A 20,432-nucleotide genomic window follows, 5' to 3' on the forward strand; every position below is an offset into this window, starting at 1 on the left:
CAAAAGGGAGGAGACCACGTTTAATCGATTATAACACGAGGTCAGAAATATAAGTGCTGACATGAGTAGTGTCCACAGAAACCTCTGAATCTCAGCTAAAAGCTCATGTAAACCATGTCTACAAACACCAAACAAAGCAAAGACACCAGACAGTTAAAAGAGCAGTTACTGCACCATGAATCTGTGGACAGGTAATATCCATATTTTGATTTATGATTTTCTGGAGTTAAATGTGAACCGAAGCATATTTTCAAACGTGTTATATGCTATAAAATACTTTTAAAAATTAGGTGAGGGAAATAAAAAATCATTTTTTCTATGTTTGAGTCACAGTAACTTTGACATAGTAACATCTGCAGTAATATTTACAGCTCTGATGACATCTCACCAGTGTTAGCTTTATTTTGACACCAAGACTGTTTACACAGAGTTTGTAATTGCAGAGAAATACATTTATTTTGGTCATTTCCTTTTCAAGCAGGAAGCTCACCCTTCTTGGTATACCCTTTAGATGAATACAGAGTTTTTAATTAAATACATATTCTTTAAATAATGTTCCCTTTTAGAAAAAGTAGGATAATTAAAAAAACCAAAACATTTATTATAGCTCTGTCACGTAGAAAAAAACCTGTCCTTTTTCTGTGGTCTGTTATATAACATTAGGGGTGTTCGTGGCAATTAACTTTTTAATCGACTAAGCGGGTCAAGTAAGAAACACTTAAATATTAAGTTACATTTGAAAAGTGTTTAAAAAAAAACATATCCCCATTCCACATTCCAAAATGTCATGTGACAATCTGATTGGCTTAGGAGTGATGATGTCACAAGGATGTCACAAGGATGTCACAAGGATGTCACAAGGATCCTTTGAAGTTTTTCTATAAATAGGGGTGAGAAACAGCAATTTTCAGTTCGTTTCTTCGCAGCCTTTGTGTTTGCAGCCTTCAAACGTTCACTACAGAAAAATTTGGAAACCTCTCAGAGTCATCGGATACAAACGCCAACATGTATCCAAGATTACGGCAACCAAGACAAAAAGATTTCGCCGCCTCTCCTTCCACGCGTGGCCGGCCAATTTCTCCAAATGGCCTCTTATCCATCCAAAGGGCATTACAGGAGAGTAGGAATGAAAACAACCATCTCCAGAACAAAATTCGACAAATTGAAGAAGAAAAACGTCACCTGGAGAAGAAGTGCTTACAGATGGAAGCACAAAACAAACACCTGGAAGAAACACTACAGCGCCAGCCCGACATCAACATTATTAATGAGGGCTGGGGGATCAAGTTTGCTCAAGCCAGAGAGCAGATTGTATCCCTCATCAAAGAAAACAAGAAAAAGAGCGCTGAAGTTAAAGAAATGTCCGAGCAGCTTCAAGGCAGGAAAGCGACGATTGATAAAATGGAGTGGGATCTGCAATACATGGACCAAATGAATCACCTGCTCCAAAGAAAGCTTGATGAAGCTGAAGAAAAAAATAAAGAAGTCCTCCAACAGAAGGAACAACAGGACACAAAGCAAAAAGACCTGCAGCGCGAGCTCCAAGGCATGCAGGAAAAGTACAGAATGGTGAAGGCAGAGTTGGAACAAACATTGGTCCAAAATAAAGACCTCCTTCAAGAGAAAGAGCAACAGAAAGAAAGACTGCCAGAAGAAAAGTGCATTATCAAGGACTTTGAGAGTAAAAATCAAAAGTTGCAAGGATTCTGTGATGAACTGAAGGTCAAAACAAGTGAGCTGGAGGGAGAAAAGGAAACACTAGAAAAACGATGCTCACACATGCAGAAAAAGATTGATCACATGGCCAAAAACAACTCAGAGCTCATTAAGGGGATATTGTTGGAATTCAACAACTTGAAGCGGGAAAACACAGAAATGCAGGCCCAAAAGCAAAAACAAGACAAAACGCATGAGGACCTGCAGTGTACGCTCCGCGATATCCAGAAAAGAAATGAGCAGCTAGAAGGCCTGCACAAAGAAGATCAAGTGAGAAATGCAGACCTGCAGAAGGCAAAGCTGACACAGGAGGCAACATCCAAAGACCTCAAAGAAAAGCTTGAAGAAACACAAGCAACATTAGAACAGGTGGAACAAACATGCAAGAAACTTGAGAGGCAAAACACAGAAACCATCGAGGAGTTGAGAACCCTCATCCTGGACAAAAAGGCGCTCGTGGAAAAGTCCATGAAAAAGAAGAAAAGATTCTTCAGCTTTTTCCGGTAGAGGGACAATACTGCTTCTTCAACTGATGTAGCCTCGTCTTGCTCCACCTCTGTTCACCCCCCAACCAGTCCCGGCAGTTGACTGCCCCCTCCTGAGCCTGGTTCTGCCGGAGGTTTCTGCCCGTTTAAAGGCAGTTTTTCCTCCCCACTGTCGCCTAGTGCTTGCTCAGAGGGGATTGTTGGGGTTTTCTCTCCTCTACCTTGTTTCGTTATTTACTTGTTAACTTTTTGAACTTACCTCATTTAACCTTGTTTCGTTATTTACTTGTTAACTTTTTGCTCTTACTTCATTTAACCTTGTTTCGTTATTTACTTGTTAACTTTTTGAACTTACCTCATTTAACCTTGTTTCGTTATTTACTTGTTAACTTTTTGCTCTTACCTCATTTAACCTTGTTTCGTTATTTACTTGTTAACTTTTTGAACTTACCTCATTTAACCTTGTTTCGTTATTTACTTGTTAACTTTTTGAACTTACTTCGTTTTACCTTGTTTCGTTATTTACTTGCTTGTTTAACTTTTTTTTTCAACTTATCTAACAAAATAAAACAGTTGAATTTATCCTTTGAGTATTGTTCATCTATTCTTTACAGAGTTTTTCCAAAACACTTTCAAACATTCAGATCTGTCTTTCATTTTCTTCTTGAAACCTCATGAACGGTGAACTAAAAACTCTGGAACATGGTTCTAAACACTGAAATTGTTTCAGCTGAAACTGGCAAAGTCATACGTGCGTGTGTGTGTCACAGGTGATATGGTGTCACTAGTCCGGTCATCATGTTTAGCCTCATTCACTCCAGAATTATTTAGGCCAAATCTTTAAAACAGTGTCACTGCACACACATTTCAATCACACAAATGCAGGATTAATTCTTTGCAGTATTTTATCTGATTTATTATGAGAATGTCACGCCTGATCATTTGCGCCCACAACATCAAAAATGGGGGCAAAAGGGAGGAGATCACGTTTAATCGATTATAACACGAGGTCAGAAATATAAGTGCTGACATGAGTAGTGTCCACAGAAACCTCTGAATCTCAGCTAAAAGCTCATGTAAACCATGTCTACAAACACCAAACAAAGCAAAGACACCAGACAGTTAAAAGAGCAGTTACTGCACCATGAATCTGTGGACAGGTAATATCCATATTTTGATTTATGATTTTCTGGAGTTAAATGTGAACCGAAGCATATTTTCAAACGTGTTATATGCTATAAAATACTTTTAAAAATTAGGTGAGGGAAATAAAAAATCTTTTTTTCTATGTTTGAGTCACAGTAACTTTGACATAGTAACATCTGCAGTAATATTTACAGCTCTGATGACATCTCACCAGTGTTAGCTTTATTTTGACACCAAGACTGTTTACACAGAGTTTGTAATTGCAGAGAAATACATTTATTTTGGTCATTTCCTTTTCAAGCAGGAAGCTCACCCTTCTTGGTATACCCTTTAGATGAATACAGAGTTTTTAATTAAATACATATTCTTTAAATAATGTTCCCTTTTAGAAAAAGTAGGATAATTAAAAAAACCAAAACATTTATTATAGCTCTGTCACGTAGAAAAAAACCTGTCTTTTTTCTGTGGTCTGTTATATAACATTAGGGGTGTTCGTGGCAATTAACTTTTTAATCAACTAAGCCGGTCAAGTAAGAAACACTTAAATATTAAGTTACATTTGAAAAGTGTTTAAAAAAAAACATATCCCCATTCCACATTCCAAAATGTCATGTGACAATCTGATTGGCTTAGGAGTGATGATGTCACAAGGATGTCACAAGGATGTCACAAGGATCCTTTGAAGTTTTTCTATAAATAGGGGTGAGAAACAGCAATTTTCAGTTCGTTTCTTCGCAGCCTTTGTGTTTGCAGCCTTCAAACGTTCACTACAGAAAAATTTGGAAACCTCTCAGAGTCATCGGATACAAACGCCAACATGTATCCAAGATTACGGCAACCAAGACAAAAAGATTTCGCCGCCTCTCCTTCCACGCGTGGCCGGCCAATTTCTCCAAATGGCCTCTTATCCATCCAAAGGGCATTACAGGAGAGTAGGAATGAAAACAACCATCTCCAGAACAAAATTCGACAAATTGAAGAAGAAAAACGTCACCTGGAGAAGGAGTGCTTACAGATGGAAGCACAAAACAAACACCTGGAAGAAACACTACAGCGCCAGCCCGACATCAACATTATTAATGAGGGCTGGGGGATCAAGTTTGCTCAAGCCAGAGAGCAGATTGTATCCCTCATCAAAGAAAACAAGAAAAAGAGCGCTGAAGTTAAAGAAATGTCCGAGCAGCTTCAAGGCAGGAAAGCGACGATTGATAAAATGGAGTGGGATCTGCAATACATGGACCAAATGAATCACCTGCTCCAAAGAAAGCTTGATGAAGCTGAAAAAAAAAATAAAGAAGTCCTCCAACAGAAGGAACAACAGGACACAAAGCAAAAAGACCTGCAGCGCGAGCTCCAAGGCATGCAGGAAAAGTACAGAATGGTGAAGGCAGAGTTGGAACAAACATTGGTCCAAAATAAAGACCTCCTTCAAGAGAAAGAGCAACAGAAAGAAAGACTGCCAGAAGAAAAGTGCATTATCAAGGACTTTGAGAGTAAAAATCAAAAGTTGCAAGGATTCTGTGATGAACTGAAGGTCAAAACAAGTGAGCTGGAGGGAGAAAAGGAAACACTAGAAAAACGATGCTCACACATGCAGAAAAAGATTGATCACATGGCCAAAAACAACTCAGAGCTCATTAAGGGGATATTGTTGGAATTCAACAACTTGAAGCGGGAAAACACAGAAATGCAGGCCCAAAAGCAAAAACAAGACAAAACGCATGAGGACCTGCAGTGTACGCTCCGCGATATCCAGAAAAGAAATGAGCAGCTAGAAGGCCTGCACAAAGAAGATCAAGTGAGAAATGCAGACCTGCAGAAGGCAAAGCTGACACAGGAGGCAACATCCAAAGACCTCAAAGAAAAGCTTGAAGAAACACAAGCAACATTAGAACAGGTGGAACAAACATGCAAGAAACTTGAGAGGCAAAACACAGAAACCATCGAGGAGTTGAGAACCCTCATCCTGGACAAAAAGGCGCTCGTGGAAAAGTCCATGAAAAAGAAGAAAAGATTCTTCAGCTTTTTCCGGTAGAGGGACAATACTGCTTCTTCAACTGATGTAGCCTCGTCTTGCTCCACCTCTGTTCACCCCCCAACCAGTCCCGGCAGTTGACTGCCCCCTCCTGAGCCTGGTTCTGCCGGAGGTTTCTGCCCGTTTAAAGGCAGTTTTTCCTCCCCACTGTCGCCTAGTGCTTGCTCAGAGGGGATTGTTGGGGTTTTCTCTCCTCTACCTTGTTTCGTTATTTACTTGTTAACTTTTTGAACTTACCTCATTTAACCTTGTTTCGTTATTTACTTGTTAACTTTTTGCTCTTACTTCATTTAACCTTGTTTCGTTATTTACTTGTTAACTTTTTGAACTTACCTCATTTAACCTTGTTTCGTTATTTACTTGTTAACTTTTTGCTCTTACCTCATTTAACCTTGTTTCGTTATTTACTTGTTAACTTTTTGAACTTACCTCATTTAACCTTGTTTCGTTATTTACTTGTTAACTTTTTGAACTTACTTCGTTTTACCTTGTTTCGTTATTTACTTGCTTGTTTAACTTTTTTTTTCAACTTATCTAACAAAATAAAACAGTTGAATTTATCCTTTGAGTATTGTTCATCTATTCTTTACAGAGTTTTTCCAAAACACTTTCAAACATTCAGATCTGTCTTTCATTTTCTTCTTGAAACCTCATGAACGGTGAACTAAAAACTCTGGAACATGGTTCTAAACACTGAAATTGTTTCAGCTGAAACTGGCAAAGTCATACGTGCGTGTGTGAGTGTCACAGGTGATATGGTGTCACTAGTCCGGTCATCATGTTTAGCCTCATTCACTCCAGAATTATTTAGGCCAAATCTTTAAAACAGTGTCACTGCACAGACATTTCAATCACACAAATGCAGGATTAATTCTTTGCAGTATTTTATCTGATTTATTATGAGAATGTCACGCCTGATCATTTGCGCCCACAACATCAAAAATGGGGGCAAAAGGGAGGAGATCACGTTTAATCGATTATAACACGAGGTCAGAAATATAAGTGCTGACATGAGTAGTGTCCACAGAAACCTCTGAATCTCAGCTAAAAGCTCATGTAAACCATGTCTACAAACACCAAACAAAGCAAAGACACCAGACAGTTAAAAGAGCAGTTACTGCACCATGAATCTGTGGACAGGTAATATCCATATTTTGATTTATGATTTTCTGGAGTTAAATGTGAACCGAAGCATATTTTCAAACGTGTTATATGCTATAAAATACTTTTAAAAATTAGGTGAGGGAAATAAAAAATCATTTTTTCTATGTTTGAGTCACAGTAACTTTGACATAGTAACATCTGCAGTAATATTTACAGCTCTGATGACATCTCACCAGTGTTAGCTTTATTTTGACACCAAGACTGTTTACACAGAGTTTGTAATTGCAGAGAAATACATTTATTTTGGTCATTTCCTTTTCAAGCAGGAAGCTCACCCTCCTTGGTATACCCTTTAGATGAATACAGAGTTTTTAATTAAATACATATTCTTTAAATAATGTTCCCTTTTAGAAAAAGTAGGATAATTAAAAAAACCAAAACATTTATTATAGCTCTGTCACGTAGAAAAAAACCTGTCCTTTTTCTGTGGTCTGTTATATAACATTAGGGGTGTTCGTGGCAATTAACTTTTTAATCGACTAAGCGGGTCAAGTAAGAAACACTTAAATATTAAGTTACATTTGAAAAGTGTTTAAAAAAAAACATATCCCCATTCCACATTCCAAAATGTCATGTGACAATCTGATTGGCTTAGGAGTGATGATGTCACAAGGATGTCACAAGGATGTCACAAGGATGTCACAAGGATCCTTTGAAGTTTTTCTATAAATAGGGGTGAGAAACAGCAATTTTCAGTTCGTTTCTTCGCAGCCTTTGTGTTTGCAGCCTTCAAACGTTCACTACAGAAAAATTTGGAAACCTCTCAGAGTCATCGGATACAAACGCCAACATGTATCCAAGATTACGGCAACCAAGACAAAAAGATTTCGCCGCCTCTCCTTCCACGCGTGGCCGGCCAATTTCTCCAAATGGCCTCTTATCCATCCAAAGGGCATTACAGGAGAGTAGGAATGAAAACAACCATCTCCAGAACAAAATTCGACAAATTGAAGAAGAAAAACGTCACCTGGAGAAGAAGTGCTTACAGATGGAAGCACAAAACAAACACCTGGAAGAAACACTACAGCGCCAGCCCGACATCAACATTATTAATGAGGGCTGGGGGATCAAGTTTGCTCAAGCCAGAGAGCAGATTGTATCCCTCATCAAAGAAAACAAGAAAAAGAGCGCTGAAGTTAAAGAAATGTCCGAGCAGCTTCAAGGCAGGAAAGCGACGATTGATAAAATGGAGTGGGATCTGCAATACATGGACCAAATGAATCACCTGCTCCAAAGAAAGCTTGATGAAGCTGAAGAAAAAAATAAAGAAGTCCTCCAACAGAAGGAACAACAGGACACAAAGCAAAAAGACCTGCAGCGTGAGCTCCAAGGCATGCAGGAAAAGTACAGAATGGTGAAGGCAGAGTTGGAACAAACATTGGTCCAAAATAAAGACCTCCTTCAAGAGAAAGAGCAACAGAAAGAAAGACTGCCAGAAGAAAAGTGCATTATCAAGGACTTTGAGAGTAAAAATCAAAAGTTGCAAGGATTCTGTGATGAACTGAAGGTCAAAACAAGTGAGCTGGAGGGAGAAAAGGAAACACTAGAAAAACGATGCTCACACATGCAGAAAAAGATTGATCACATGGCCAAAAACAACTCAGAGCTCATTAAGGGGATATTGTTGGAATTCAACAACTTGAAGCGGGAAAACACAGAAATGCAGGCCCAAAAGCAAAAACAAGACAAAACGCATGAGGACCTGCAGTGTACGCTCCGCGATATCCAGAAAAGAAATGAGCAGCTAGAAGGCCTGCACAAAGAAGATCAAGTGAGAAATGCAGACCTGCAGAAGGCAAAGCTGACACAGGAGGCAACATCCAAAGACCTCAAAGAAAAGCTTGAAGAAACACAAGCAACATTAGAACAGGTGGAACAAACATGCAAGAAACTTGAGAGGCAAAACACAGAAACCATTGAGGAGTTGAGAACCCTCATCCTGGACAAAAAGGCGCTCGTGGAAAAGTCCATGAAAAAGAAGAAAAGATTCTTCAGCTTTTTCCGGTAGAGGGACAATACTGCTTCTTCAACTGATGTAGCCTCGTCTTGCTCCACCTCTGTTCACCCCCCAACCAGTCCCGGCAGTTGACTGCCCCCTCCTGAGCCTGGTTCTGCCGGAGGTTTCTGCCCGTTTAAAGGCAGTTTTTCCTCCCCACTGTCGCCTAGTGCTTGCTCAGAGGGGATTGTTGGGGTTTTCTCTCCTCTACCTTGTTTCGTTATTTACTTGTTAACTTTTTGAACTTACCTCATTTAACCTTGTTTCGTTATTTACTTGTTAACTTTTTGCTCTTACTTCATTTAACCTTGTTTCGTTATTTACTTGTTAACTTTTTGAACTTACCTCATTTAACCTTGTTTCGTTATTTACTTGTTAACTTTTTGCTCTTACCTCATTTAACCTTGTTTCGTTATTTACTTGTTAACTTTTTGAACTTACCTCATTTAACCTTGTTTCGTTATTTACTTGTTAACTTTTTGAACTTACTTCGTTTTACCTTGTTTCGTTATTTACTTGCTTGTTTAACTTTTTTTTTCAACTTATCTAACAAAATAAAACAGTTGAATTTATCCTTTGAGTATTGTTCATCTATTCTTTACAGAGTTTTTCCAAAACACTTTCAAACATTCAGATCTGTCTTTCATTTTCTTCTTGAAACCTCATGAACGGTGAACTAAAAACTCTGGAACATGGTTCTAAACACTGAAATTGTTTCAGCTGAAACTGGCAAAGTCATACGTGCGTGTGTGTGTCACAGGTGATATGGTGTCACTAGTCCGGTCATCATGTTTAGCCTCATTCACTCCAGAATTATTTAGGCCAAATCTTTAAAACAGTGTCACTGCACAGACATTTCAATCACACAAATGCAGGATTAATTCTTTGCAGTATTTTATCTGATTTATTATGAGAATGTCACGCCTGATCATTTGCGCCCACAACATCAAAAATGGGGGCAAAAGGGAGGAGACCACGTTTAATCGATTATAACACGAGGTCAGAAATATAAGTGCTGACATGAGTAGTGTCCACAGAAACCTCTGAATCTCAGCTAAAAACTCATGCAAACCATGTCTACAAACACCAAACAAAGCAAAGACACCAGACAGTTAAAAGAGCAGTTACTGCACCATGAATCTGTGGACAGGTAATATCCATATTTTGATTTATGATTTTCTGGAGTTAAATGTGAACCGAAGCATATTTTCAAACGTGTTATATGCTATAAAATACTTTTAAAAATTAGGTGAGGGAAATAAAAAATCATTTTTTCTATGTTTGAGTCACAGTAACTTTGACATAGTAACATCTGCAGTAATATTTACAGCTCTGATGACATCTCACCAGTGTTAGCTTTATTTTGACACCAAGACTGTTTACACAGAGTTTGTAATTGCAGAGAAATACATTTATTTTGGTCATTTCCTTTTCAAGCAGGAAGCTCACCCTTCTTGGTATACCCTTTAGATGAATACAGAGTTTTTAATTAAATACATATTCTTTAAATAATGTTCCCTTTTAGAAAAAGTAGGATAATTAAAAAAAACAAAACATTTATTATAGCTCTGTCACGTAGAAAAAAACCTGTCTTTTTTCTGTGGTCTGTTATATAACATTAGGGGTGTTCGTGGCAATTAACTTTTTAATCGACTAAGCGGGTCAAGTAAGAAACACTTAAATATTAAGTTACATTTGAAAAGTGTTTAAAAAAAAACATATCCCCATTCCACATTCCAAAATGTCATGTGACAATCTGATTGGCTTAGGAGTGATGATGTCACAAGGATGTCACAAGGATGTCACAAGGATCCTTTGAAGTTTTTCTATAAATAGGGGTGAGAAACAGCAATTTTCAGTTCGTTTCTTCGCAGCCTTTGTGTTTGCAGCCTTCAAACGTTCACTACAGAAAAATTTGGAAACCTCTCAGAGTCATCGGATACAAACGCCAACATGTATCCAAGATTACGGCAACCAAGACAAAAAGATTTCGCCGCCTCTCCTTCCACGCGTGGCCGGCCAATTTCTCCAAATGGCCTCTTATCCATCCAAAGGGCATTACAGGAGAGTAGGAATGAAAACAACCATCTCCAGAACAAAATTCGACAAATTGAAGAAGAAAAACGTCACCTGGAGAAGGAGTGCTTACAGATGGAAGCACAAAACAAACACCTGGAAGAAACACTACAGCGCCAGCCCGACATCAACATTATTAATGAGGGCTGGGGGATCAAGTTTGCTCAAGCCAGAGAGCAGATTGTATCCCTCATCAAAGAAAACAAGAAAAAGAGCGCTGAAGTTAAAGAAATGTCCGAGCAGCTTCAAGGCAGGAAAGCCACGATTGATAAAATGGAGTGGGATCTGCAATACATGGACCAAATGAATCACCTGCTCCAAAGAAAGCTTGATGAAGCTGAAAAAAAAAATAAAGAAGTCCTCCAACAGAAGGAACAACAGGACACAAAGCAAAAAGACCTGCAGCGCGAGCTCCAAGGCATGCAGGAAAAGTACAGAATGGTGAAGGCAGAGTTGGAACAAACATTGGTCCAAAATAAAGACCTCCTTCAAGAGAAAGAGCAACAGAAAGAAAGACTGCCAGAAGAAAAGTGCATTATCAAGGACTTTGAGAGTAAAAATCAAAAGTTGCAAGGATTCTGTGATGAACTGAAGGTCAAAACAAGTGAGCTGGAGGGAGAAAAGGAAACACTAGAAAAACGATGCTCACACATGCAGAAAAAGATTGATCACATGGCCAAAAACAACTCAGAGCTCATTAAGGGGATATTGTTGGAATTCAACAACTTGAAGCGGGAAAACACAGAAATGCAGGCCCAAAAGCAAAAACAAGACAAAACGCATGAGGACCTGCAGTGTACGCTCCGCAATATCCAGAAAAGAAATGAGCAGCTAGAAGGCCTGCACAAAGAAGATCAAGTGAGAAATGCAGACCTGCAGAAGGCAAAGCTGACACAGGAGGCAACATCCAAAGACCTCAAAGAAAAGCTTAAAGAAACACAAGCAACATTAGAACAGGTGGAACAAACATGCAAGAAACTAGAGAGGCAAAACACAGAAACCATCGAGGAGTTGAGAACCCTCATCCTGGACAAAAAGGCGCTCGTGGAAAAGTCCATGAAAAAGAAGAAAAGATTCTTCAGCTTTTTCCGGTAGAGGGACAATACTGCTTCTTCAACTGATGTAGCCTCGTCTTGCTCCACCTCTGTTCACCCCCCAACCAGTCCCGGCAGTTGACTGCCCCCTCCTGAGCCTGGTTCTGCCGGAGGTTTCTGCCCGTTTAAAGGCAGTTTTTCCTCCCCACTGTCGCCTAGTGCTTGCTCAGAGGGGATTGTTGGGGTTTTCTCACCTCTACCTTGTTTCGTTATTTACTTGTTAACTTTTTGCTCTTACTTCATTTAACCTTGTTTCTTTATTTACTTGTTAACTTTTTCTCTTACTTCATTTAACCTTGTTTCGTTATTTACTTGTTAACTTTTTGAACTTACCTTATTTAACCTTGTTTCGTTATTTACTTGTTAACTTTTTGCTCTTACCTCATTTAACCTTGTTTCGTTATTTACTTGTTAACTTTTTCTCTTACTTCATTTAACCTTGTTTCGTTATTTACTTGTTTAACTTTTTGAACTTACCTCATTTAACCTTGTTTCTTTATTTACTTGTTAACTTTTTTCTCTTACTTCATTTAACCTTGTTTCTTTATTTACTTGTTAACTTTTTGAACTTACTTCGTTTTACCTTGTTTCGTTATTTACTTGTTAACTTTTTTCTCTTACTTCATTTAACCTTGTTTCGTTATTTACTTGTTAACTTTTTGAACTTACCTCATTTAACCTTGTTTCTTTATTTACTTGTTAACTTTTTTCTCTTACTTCATTTAACCTTGTTTCTTTATTTACTTGTTAACTTTTTGAACTTACTTCGTTTTACCTTGTTTCGTTATTTACTTGTTAACTTTTTTCTCTTACTTCATTTAACCTTGTTTCTTTATTTACTTGTTAACTTTTTTCTCTTACTTCATTTAACCTTGTTTCGTTATTTACTTGTTAACTTTTTGAACTTACTTCGTTTTACCTTGTTTCTTTATTTACTTGTTAACTTTTTGAACTTACTTCGTTTTACCTTGTTTCGTTATTTACTTGTTAACTTTTTTCTCTTACTTCATTTAACCTTGTTTCGTTATTTACTTGTTAACTTTTTGAACTTACTTCGTTTTACCTTGTTTCGTTATTTACTTGCTTGTTTAACTTTTTTTTCAACTTATCTAACAAAATAAAACAGTTGAATTTATCCTTTGAGTATTGTTCATCTATTCTTTACAGAGTTTTTCCAAAACACTTTCAAACATTCAGATCTGTCTTTCATTTTCTTCTTGAAACCTCATGAACGGTGAACTAAAAACTCTGGAACATGGTTCTAAACACTGAAATTGTTTCAGCTGAAACTGGCAAAGTCATACGTGCGTGTGTGAGTGTCACAGGTGATATGGTGTCACTAGTCCGGTCATCATGTTTAGGCTCATTCACTCCAGAATTATTTAGGCCAAATCTTTAAAACAGTGTCACTGCACACACATTTCAATCACACAAATGCAGGATTAATTATTTGCAGTATTTTATCTGATTTATTATGAGAATGTCATGCCTGATCATTGAACCCACAACATCAAAAATGGGGGCAAAAGAGAGGAGACCACGTTTAATCGATTATAACACGAGGTCAGAAATACAGTGGGGCAAAAAAGTATTTAGTCAGCCACCGATTGTGCAAGTTCTCCCACTTAAAATGATGACAGAGGTCAGTAATTTGCACCAGAGGTACACTTCAACTGTGAGAGACAGAATGTGAAAAAAAAAAATCCATGAATCCACATGGTAGGATCTGTAAAGAATTTATTCGTAAATTAGGGTGGAAAATAAGTATTTGGTCACCTCAAACAAGGAAAATCTCTGGCTCTCACAGACCTGTAACGTCTTCTGTAAGAAGCTTTTCTGTCCCCCACTCGTTACGTGTATGAATGGCACCTGTTTGAACTCATCATCTGTATAAAAGACACCTGTCCACAGCCTCAAACAGTCAGACTCCAAACTCCGCCATGGCCAAGACCAAAGAGCTTTCGAGGGACACCAGCAAAAGTATTGTAGACCTGCACCAGACTGGGAAGAGTGAATCTACAATAGGCAAGCAGCTTGGTGTGAAAAAATCAACTGTGGGAGCAATCATCAGAAAATGGAAAACATACAAGACCACTGATAATCTCCCTCGATCTGGGGCTCCACGCAAGATCTCATCCCGTGGGGTCAAGATGATCATGAGAACGGTGAGCAAAGATCCCAGAACTAGGGCTGGGCCATATTATACCGTTCACGGTAATACCGGTATAATGTTAGGCAACGATAGGAAAATGAAATATCGCGATAGAATGGGAGTAAAACGCGCATGCGCAGTGCCTTTGTTTTCATACGCACATGGCCGATTGTTGAGTGAAACTGATGAACCAGAATTGGTTTGTAAAAATGGATTTTTTTTTTCACATTCTGTCTCTCACAGTTGAAGTGTACCTCTGGTGCAAATTACTGACCTCTGTTATCATTTTAGGTGGGGGAACTTGCACAATCGGTGGCTGACTAAATACTTTTTTGCCCCACTGTATAAGTGCTGACATGAGTAGTGTCCACAGAAACCTCTGAATCTCAGCTAAAAGCTCATGTAAACCATGTCTACAAACACCAAACAAAGAGCAAAGACACCAGGCAGTTACTGCACCATGAATCTGTGGACAGGTAATATCCATATTTTGATTTATGATTTTCTGGAGTTAAATGGGAACCAAAGAATATTTTCAAAGGTGTTATATGCTATAAAATACTTTAAAATTAGGCAAGGGATATAAAAAAAAAAAAAAAAAAAAAAAAAACAAATCAAATTTTTCTATGTTTGAGTCACAGCAACTTTGACATAGTAACATCCGCAGTATTATTCACATCTCTGATGACATCTCACAAGTGTTAGCTTTATTTTGATTTTATTTGACACCAATACTGTTTACACAGAGTTTGTAATTGCAGAGAAATACTCCAGTTTTTTGGTCATTTAATTTTCGAGCAGAAAATTTTCACTCAGAAAACCCCTGGGGGCCAAACAGCACTTGTTTGTGCTTTGGAGTTTTCATGTGTTTTGGATTTTGTAAGTGTTTTGGATTTTGTACGTGCTTTGTCTCTAGGGGCCACCGTATGCAAGGCAGTCCAGGTGGAGAAATTTTGCTTTTAGACTCATTTTATTTCTTTATCTGATAAGAAAACTATTCGGTCAGATAGTTATTTGTGGTGAAATTAATACAGTTTCATGCACATTTAAGCACCACATCTGAAATTCAAGCACTTTTCAAACCTTGAAAAGTCTATATTAAAATTAAAGGATTCCAAGCACCTATACGAACCCCGTCTACAGAACAGCCAAAATACTGTCTTTAGTTATTAACATTTGAAATGATGAAGGCACTTGAAAATGTCCCTTGAAAAGTAACACAATTATCTGCCTTTCCAGAGAAACAAAAACTTTTCAGAACTACTTAAGGTTTTGTGAGGTTACAAAACCCTGTTTAGTCTTTCCCTCCCAGGCTTCTAAATTTCTGATTGGCTAACATTTGGCCTTTAGAGTTTCCATGTGAAGGGAGATATTTTTTTAAAACTGCACGTGTGGACAGGATTAAAAAAAGAAGAAGAAAATCTCTGTTTTCAAAGATACCATTATACGTATGGACGTAGCCTAAACTACATTTTGGAGGCTGAACTGGAACTGGAAACCTCCCTTATCTTTACCAACTGACAATCTGATATCCATTCCACTTCATACTACAGGGAGTGCAGAATTATTAGGCAAGTTGTATTTTTAAGGAATAATTTTATTATTGAACAACAACCATGTTCTCAATGAACCCAAAAAACTCATTAATATCAAAGCTGAATGTTTTTGGAAGTAGTTTTTAGTTTGTTTTTAGTTTTAGCTATTTTAGGGGGATATCTGTGTGTGCAGGTGACTATTACTGTGCATAATTATTAGGCAACTTAACAAAAAAACAAATATATACCCATTTCAATTATTTATTTTTACCAGTGAAACCAATATAACATCTCCACATTCACAAATATACATTTCTGACATTCAAAAACAAAACAAAAACAAATCAGCGACCAATATAGCCACCTTTCTTTGCAAGGACACTCAAAAGCCTGCCATCCATGGATTCTGTCAGTGTTTTGATCTGTTCACCATCAACATTGCGTGCAGCAGCAACCACAGCCTCCCAGACACTGTTCAGAGAGGTGTATTGTTTTCCCTCCTTGTAAATCTCACATTTGATGATGGACCACAGGTTCTCAATGGGGTTCAGATCAGGTGAACAAGGTGGCCATGTCATTAGCTTTTCTTCTTTTATACCCTTTCTTGCCAGCCACGCTGTGGAGTACTTGGACGCGTGTGATGGAGCATTGTCCTGCATGAAAATCATGTTTTTCTTGAAGGATGCAGACTTCTTCCTGTACCACTGCTTGAAGAAGGTGTCTTCCAGAAACTGGCAGTAGGACTGGGAGTTGAGCTTGACTCCATCCTCAACCCGAAAAGGCCCCACAAGCTCATCTTTGATGATACCAGCCCAAACCAGTACTCCACCTCCACCTTGCTGGCGTCTGAGTCGGACTGGAGCTCTCTGCCCTTTACCAATCCAGCCACGGGCCCATCCATCTGGCCCATCAAGACTCACTCTCATTTCATCGATCCATAAAACCTTAGAAAAACCAGTCTTGAGATATTTCTTGGCCCAGTCTTGACGTTTCAGCTTGTGTGTCTTGTTCAGTGGTGGTCGTCTTTCAGCCTTTCTTACCTTGGCCATGTCTCTGAGTATTGCACACCTTGTGCTTTTGGGCACTCCAGTGATGTTGCAGCTCTGAAATATGGCCAAACTGGTGGCAAGTGGCATCTTGGCAGCTGCACGCTTGACTTTTCTCAGTTCATGGGCAGTTATTTTGTGCCTTGGTTTTTCCACACGCTTCTTGCGACCCTGTTGACTATTTTGAATGAAACGCTTGATTGTTCGATGATCACGCTTCAGAAGCTTTGCAATTTTGAGACTGCTGCATCCCTCTGCAAGATATCTCACTATTTTTGACTTTTCTGAGCCTGTCAAGTCCTTCTTTTGACCCATTTTGCCAAAGGAAAGGACGTTGCCTAATAATTATGCACACCTGATATAGGGTGTTGATGTCATTAGACCACACCCCTTCTCATTACAGAGATGCACATCACCTAATATGCTTAATTGGTAGTAGGCTTTCGAGCCTATACAGCTTGGAGTAAGACAACATGCATGAAGAGGATGTGGACAAAATACTCATTTGCCTAATAATTCTGCACTCCCTGTATAAAGAGTGTTATACCCCCCCTTTGATTCTCCTGTTTTCTATTTAAGTATGTGTGGTATTTTCCACATGAACAACTCAGTGGAGAGATTATGTGAAAATAATCTGATACAATGTCATGGCTTCTCAATGGGAGAGAAGGCAGAGTTTAGAGATCAGCACAAAGGTAGTATTGTGAGGTGATTACAGGTTTAGTTTGCTCCTGCTCTGTCCACTGACTGAATAGGAAGACTGTCAAAAACATTTGGAGCCCTTCTTACAATGACAACTCACCAGGGTCTGACAAATTTAGCAACAGCTCATTCTACCACAAACTGACTTATTACTGTCATGTTTTACTCAAAGTACAACCATAACTAAAAGGTAATAATGAGGTAAATTTATAGTTGAGGAATTTTAAATATACCATAGTGCCGTCCTTGAGTGAGCAGATGTGGTAGGTCCCCTCGTCTTTTTTACGAGGCGGTGTGTAAATGTAGTGCCATGGGTTTCCTCCAATCTGAACACTGTTTTCAGCACAAGAGACCTTGAAAAGTACAGGAGGGCAATCTGTGCAATGAGAAAGGAAAAACAAACATTATACTCGCTTTGTGAAGCAAAACATTCTTGATTAGAGTGGCTATCACTCTGTGACCCCTGGAACAGCAGCAGAAGAAAGCTGCTGCGGCAAATAGGGATGTTAATAAACAGAACCAAATATGTTTAATATCATGTTCATATCAAGCACCATATTTTACATGATTCACAGTTCACAGCCTTGAAGTCATTTCAGGTCCCTTACAGCTCGATTTAAGACAACTTTCTTCATATTAGCTGCCTCACAAAAATGGCTTTATTAGTTATTTGAAGCTATGCATGTACTCAACTTTAAGCACATATACCACTGGTTCTTAAAAAAAAAAAAAAAACCAACCTGTGATTTGAATATTTAACGGGATACCAAACTGTGCATCTCCGACTGTTTTGCCACCAAGAAGAGGACTCTGCTTTCCAAGTGTTAGCTTCTCTGTCAGGTACTGAAAACAAAGAAAATGTTCATCATGTTCTTACATCCCAAAGACGTAAGAAGCAAGCTAAGCAGAATGATAATAAAACACTTTCTATTAAAAAAAATCACATCAAATTGGTAAATGGCCTGTATTTGTAAAGCGCTTTACTAGTCCTAAAGGACCCCAAAGCGTAGGCAGTAGGCAAAGGGTGAAGTGTCTTGCCCAAGGACACAACGACCGAGACTGTCCAAGCCGGGGCTCGAATCAGCAACCTTCCGATTACAAGGCGAACTCCCCACTCTTGAGCCACGATCGCCCCTGATGCAAATTCTGATGCATTCACTAATGTCTAAATAAACACAGACTTACTCTTTGGACAATGTGCTCGAAGCTGTACATTTTCACTGACTTATTGCTGTAATACAGTGCAAGGACACCTTGAACCAGATCAGCACCTATGACACCATTTCCAAACACCTACAAGAAAAACAAAACAAAAAACCTTTAAATGAAAAAACCTCCAAAAAAATGTACATTTGAAAAAATGTAAACTGTATTTAAAAAAACAAGCAAACAAACAAAAAACTTACTTTTTTATTGATCTCCATAACACCAATAACTTCCAATGGGAAAACGTGAAAAATAGCGATGTGCATCACTGTATTCTGAGTGATACCTGCCTGTGGGATAAATCAGAAAAAAGGTCACGTCTCCATCTCCTCTCTTCATTTTTATAGGACTTACAGAAAAATAAATAATTAATAAACTTTCTAGTTGCACAAACAATAAATTACTACTACTACTACTACTAATAATAATAATAGTAATAATAACAACAACAACCTTCTGATTTGAAACCAACAACCACAAGATGAAAAAAGAATAATCCTTAAATATAAAGAATATAAAAAATGAAATGATAACAAGAGTCACGTATAGCTAGTGACAGCTATGTTTAATTTAAATATAACATTAACTTATCATTGACTTTCTCTTACAAGACACAAATACTTTAAATACATGTATTCACTTTACCTGTCTGGCTAAAGGTGTTTCCTTGTTTTGAACAGATTTAACATAAAATGTCTCTTGAGAAACATCCCAGCCAAGATATCTACAAGATAACAACAAGCTATAAAACTAAAATGGCTTTAAAATGAACCAAATCTAAAAATACTTTCCACTCAAAGGACACTGAAATCAGAACCGTAGAGATACCTGAACTTATAGTTTGGAGAGAGGTAAACTCTCTGCAGTTCTTCTCCCGTTTCAGCTGAAAGGCGAATTAGCCAGTTATTGGCCGTCAAAGCCAAGAGGCTTGGTTTATGATCAGATGGAGAAGGTAAGGATTTTTCCTTTGGATGAGAACAAAAAAAAAAAAAAGAGGTAACACAACAGTCTGAAATTTTCTATCTGAGCAACACCCAGTTTATTAATGTTTACTTACAACTGGGCTGTGACACATCAATGTATCTTCAATTTTCTCCTGTTTGGACCTCGTTGGCAGTTTGTACAAAATCTGAGGCTCAACATGAACACTGAAACACATATACAAAATATAAAACATAAGCAGCTTGTCAGTGTTATTGGGCATACACAACACTTTCCTACTTCAATTAAAGCTCCTTAGATCATCTGCTCCTCTGTATCCTACATCACTGTTTCGCAAAAGCAACAATTTCTGACGAAGTTAAAATGACACAATGGGTTTTATTTTAATTGTACACATTTACATTAAATATCATGGCCCACCTGTTTTCACGTTATTCATCAGACATCTATACTTTTCCCTGCCAGATAAGATAAGACAAAAAATATTCAATATCTTCCACTGCTTTAAATGGTTTTCCGCATTTTATTTTTTTTTAAAAACTCATCAACTTGCTACGCTGTTACACCCATCTCCCTTTCATTCACACGCATGTATTCTGATTTGCATTCCTCTTCTCTCCAGAGCATACCTCAACCTTTCCAGGCTCTTTCACCTGATCCCTACTCTCACTACAGACAATAATATTTAATACACTCAAGTAAAAGCTTTAAAACATTATATATCCATTACATAAGTGATTAAAGAGGTGATGATTTTCATTTGGCTCTGGCTATATCTCTTAAGTGGGTGCCAAATAAATTTATATTACAGGCCAGTGTAATATGAACACTTCATATTAAAAAAAAATATTTTGTATAGGTAGATTTTTAACAACTCATTTTTAATAGTGTATATGACCAGTGGAGGATTACTTTAACGTACCAAAATAGTCCTGTGTATATTTTGGCATGTATACGTGTTTAAAAACTGAAGCTAATTAAAGTTAGGACCCCATACTCACCAGCTGTAGCAGTGCTGGTAGTTTTCAAAGTATAGTTTGCAATTTTCGTACATTACTGTGGATTTTGAGGTCTTGCTCCATACTTTCGTGAAAGTCCGGTTTTCCTACAATATGGCAACAATAATTAATATGGGAA

The 20,432-nt window shown here is 38.0% G+C and overlaps 1 protein-coding gene across 2 annotated transcripts in view; it reads right to left on the minus strand.

Moving 5' to 3' along the window:
• Positions 1-20,432, minus strand: part of dcaf17 (ddb1 and cul4 associated factor 17) — a 31,734-nt gene that overhangs the window by 11,089 nt on the left and 213 nt on the right. For both annotated transcript variants that reach the window (XM_026144210.2, XM_080290418.1), the window contains exons 2-9: positions 20,297-20,400; positions 19,411-19,501; positions 19,182-19,318; positions 18,999-19,077; positions 18,554-18,643; positions 18,333-18,440; positions 17,888-17,990; positions 17,381-17,523 (exon numbers count right to left, since the gene is read on the minus strand). In XM_026144210.2, the coding sequence (XP_025999995.2) occupies positions 17,381-17,523; positions 17,888-17,990; positions 18,333-18,440; positions 18,554-18,643; positions 18,999-19,077; positions 19,182-19,318; positions 19,411-19,501; positions 20,297-20,400 (855 nt within the window). The remainder of the gene's footprint in view (positions 1-17,380; positions 17,524-17,887; positions 17,991-18,332; positions 18,441-18,553; positions 18,644-18,998; positions 19,078-19,181; positions 19,319-19,410; positions 19,502-20,296; positions 20,401-20,432) is intronic.

The sequence above is a fragment of the Astatotilapia calliptera genome, chromosome 16 (genome assembly GCF_964374335.1).
Source record: "Astatotilapia calliptera chromosome 16, fAstCal68.1, whole genome shotgun sequence".
Lineage (NCBI taxonomy): Eukaryota > Metazoa > Chordata > Actinopteri > Cichliformes > Cichlidae > Astatotilapia > Astatotilapia calliptera.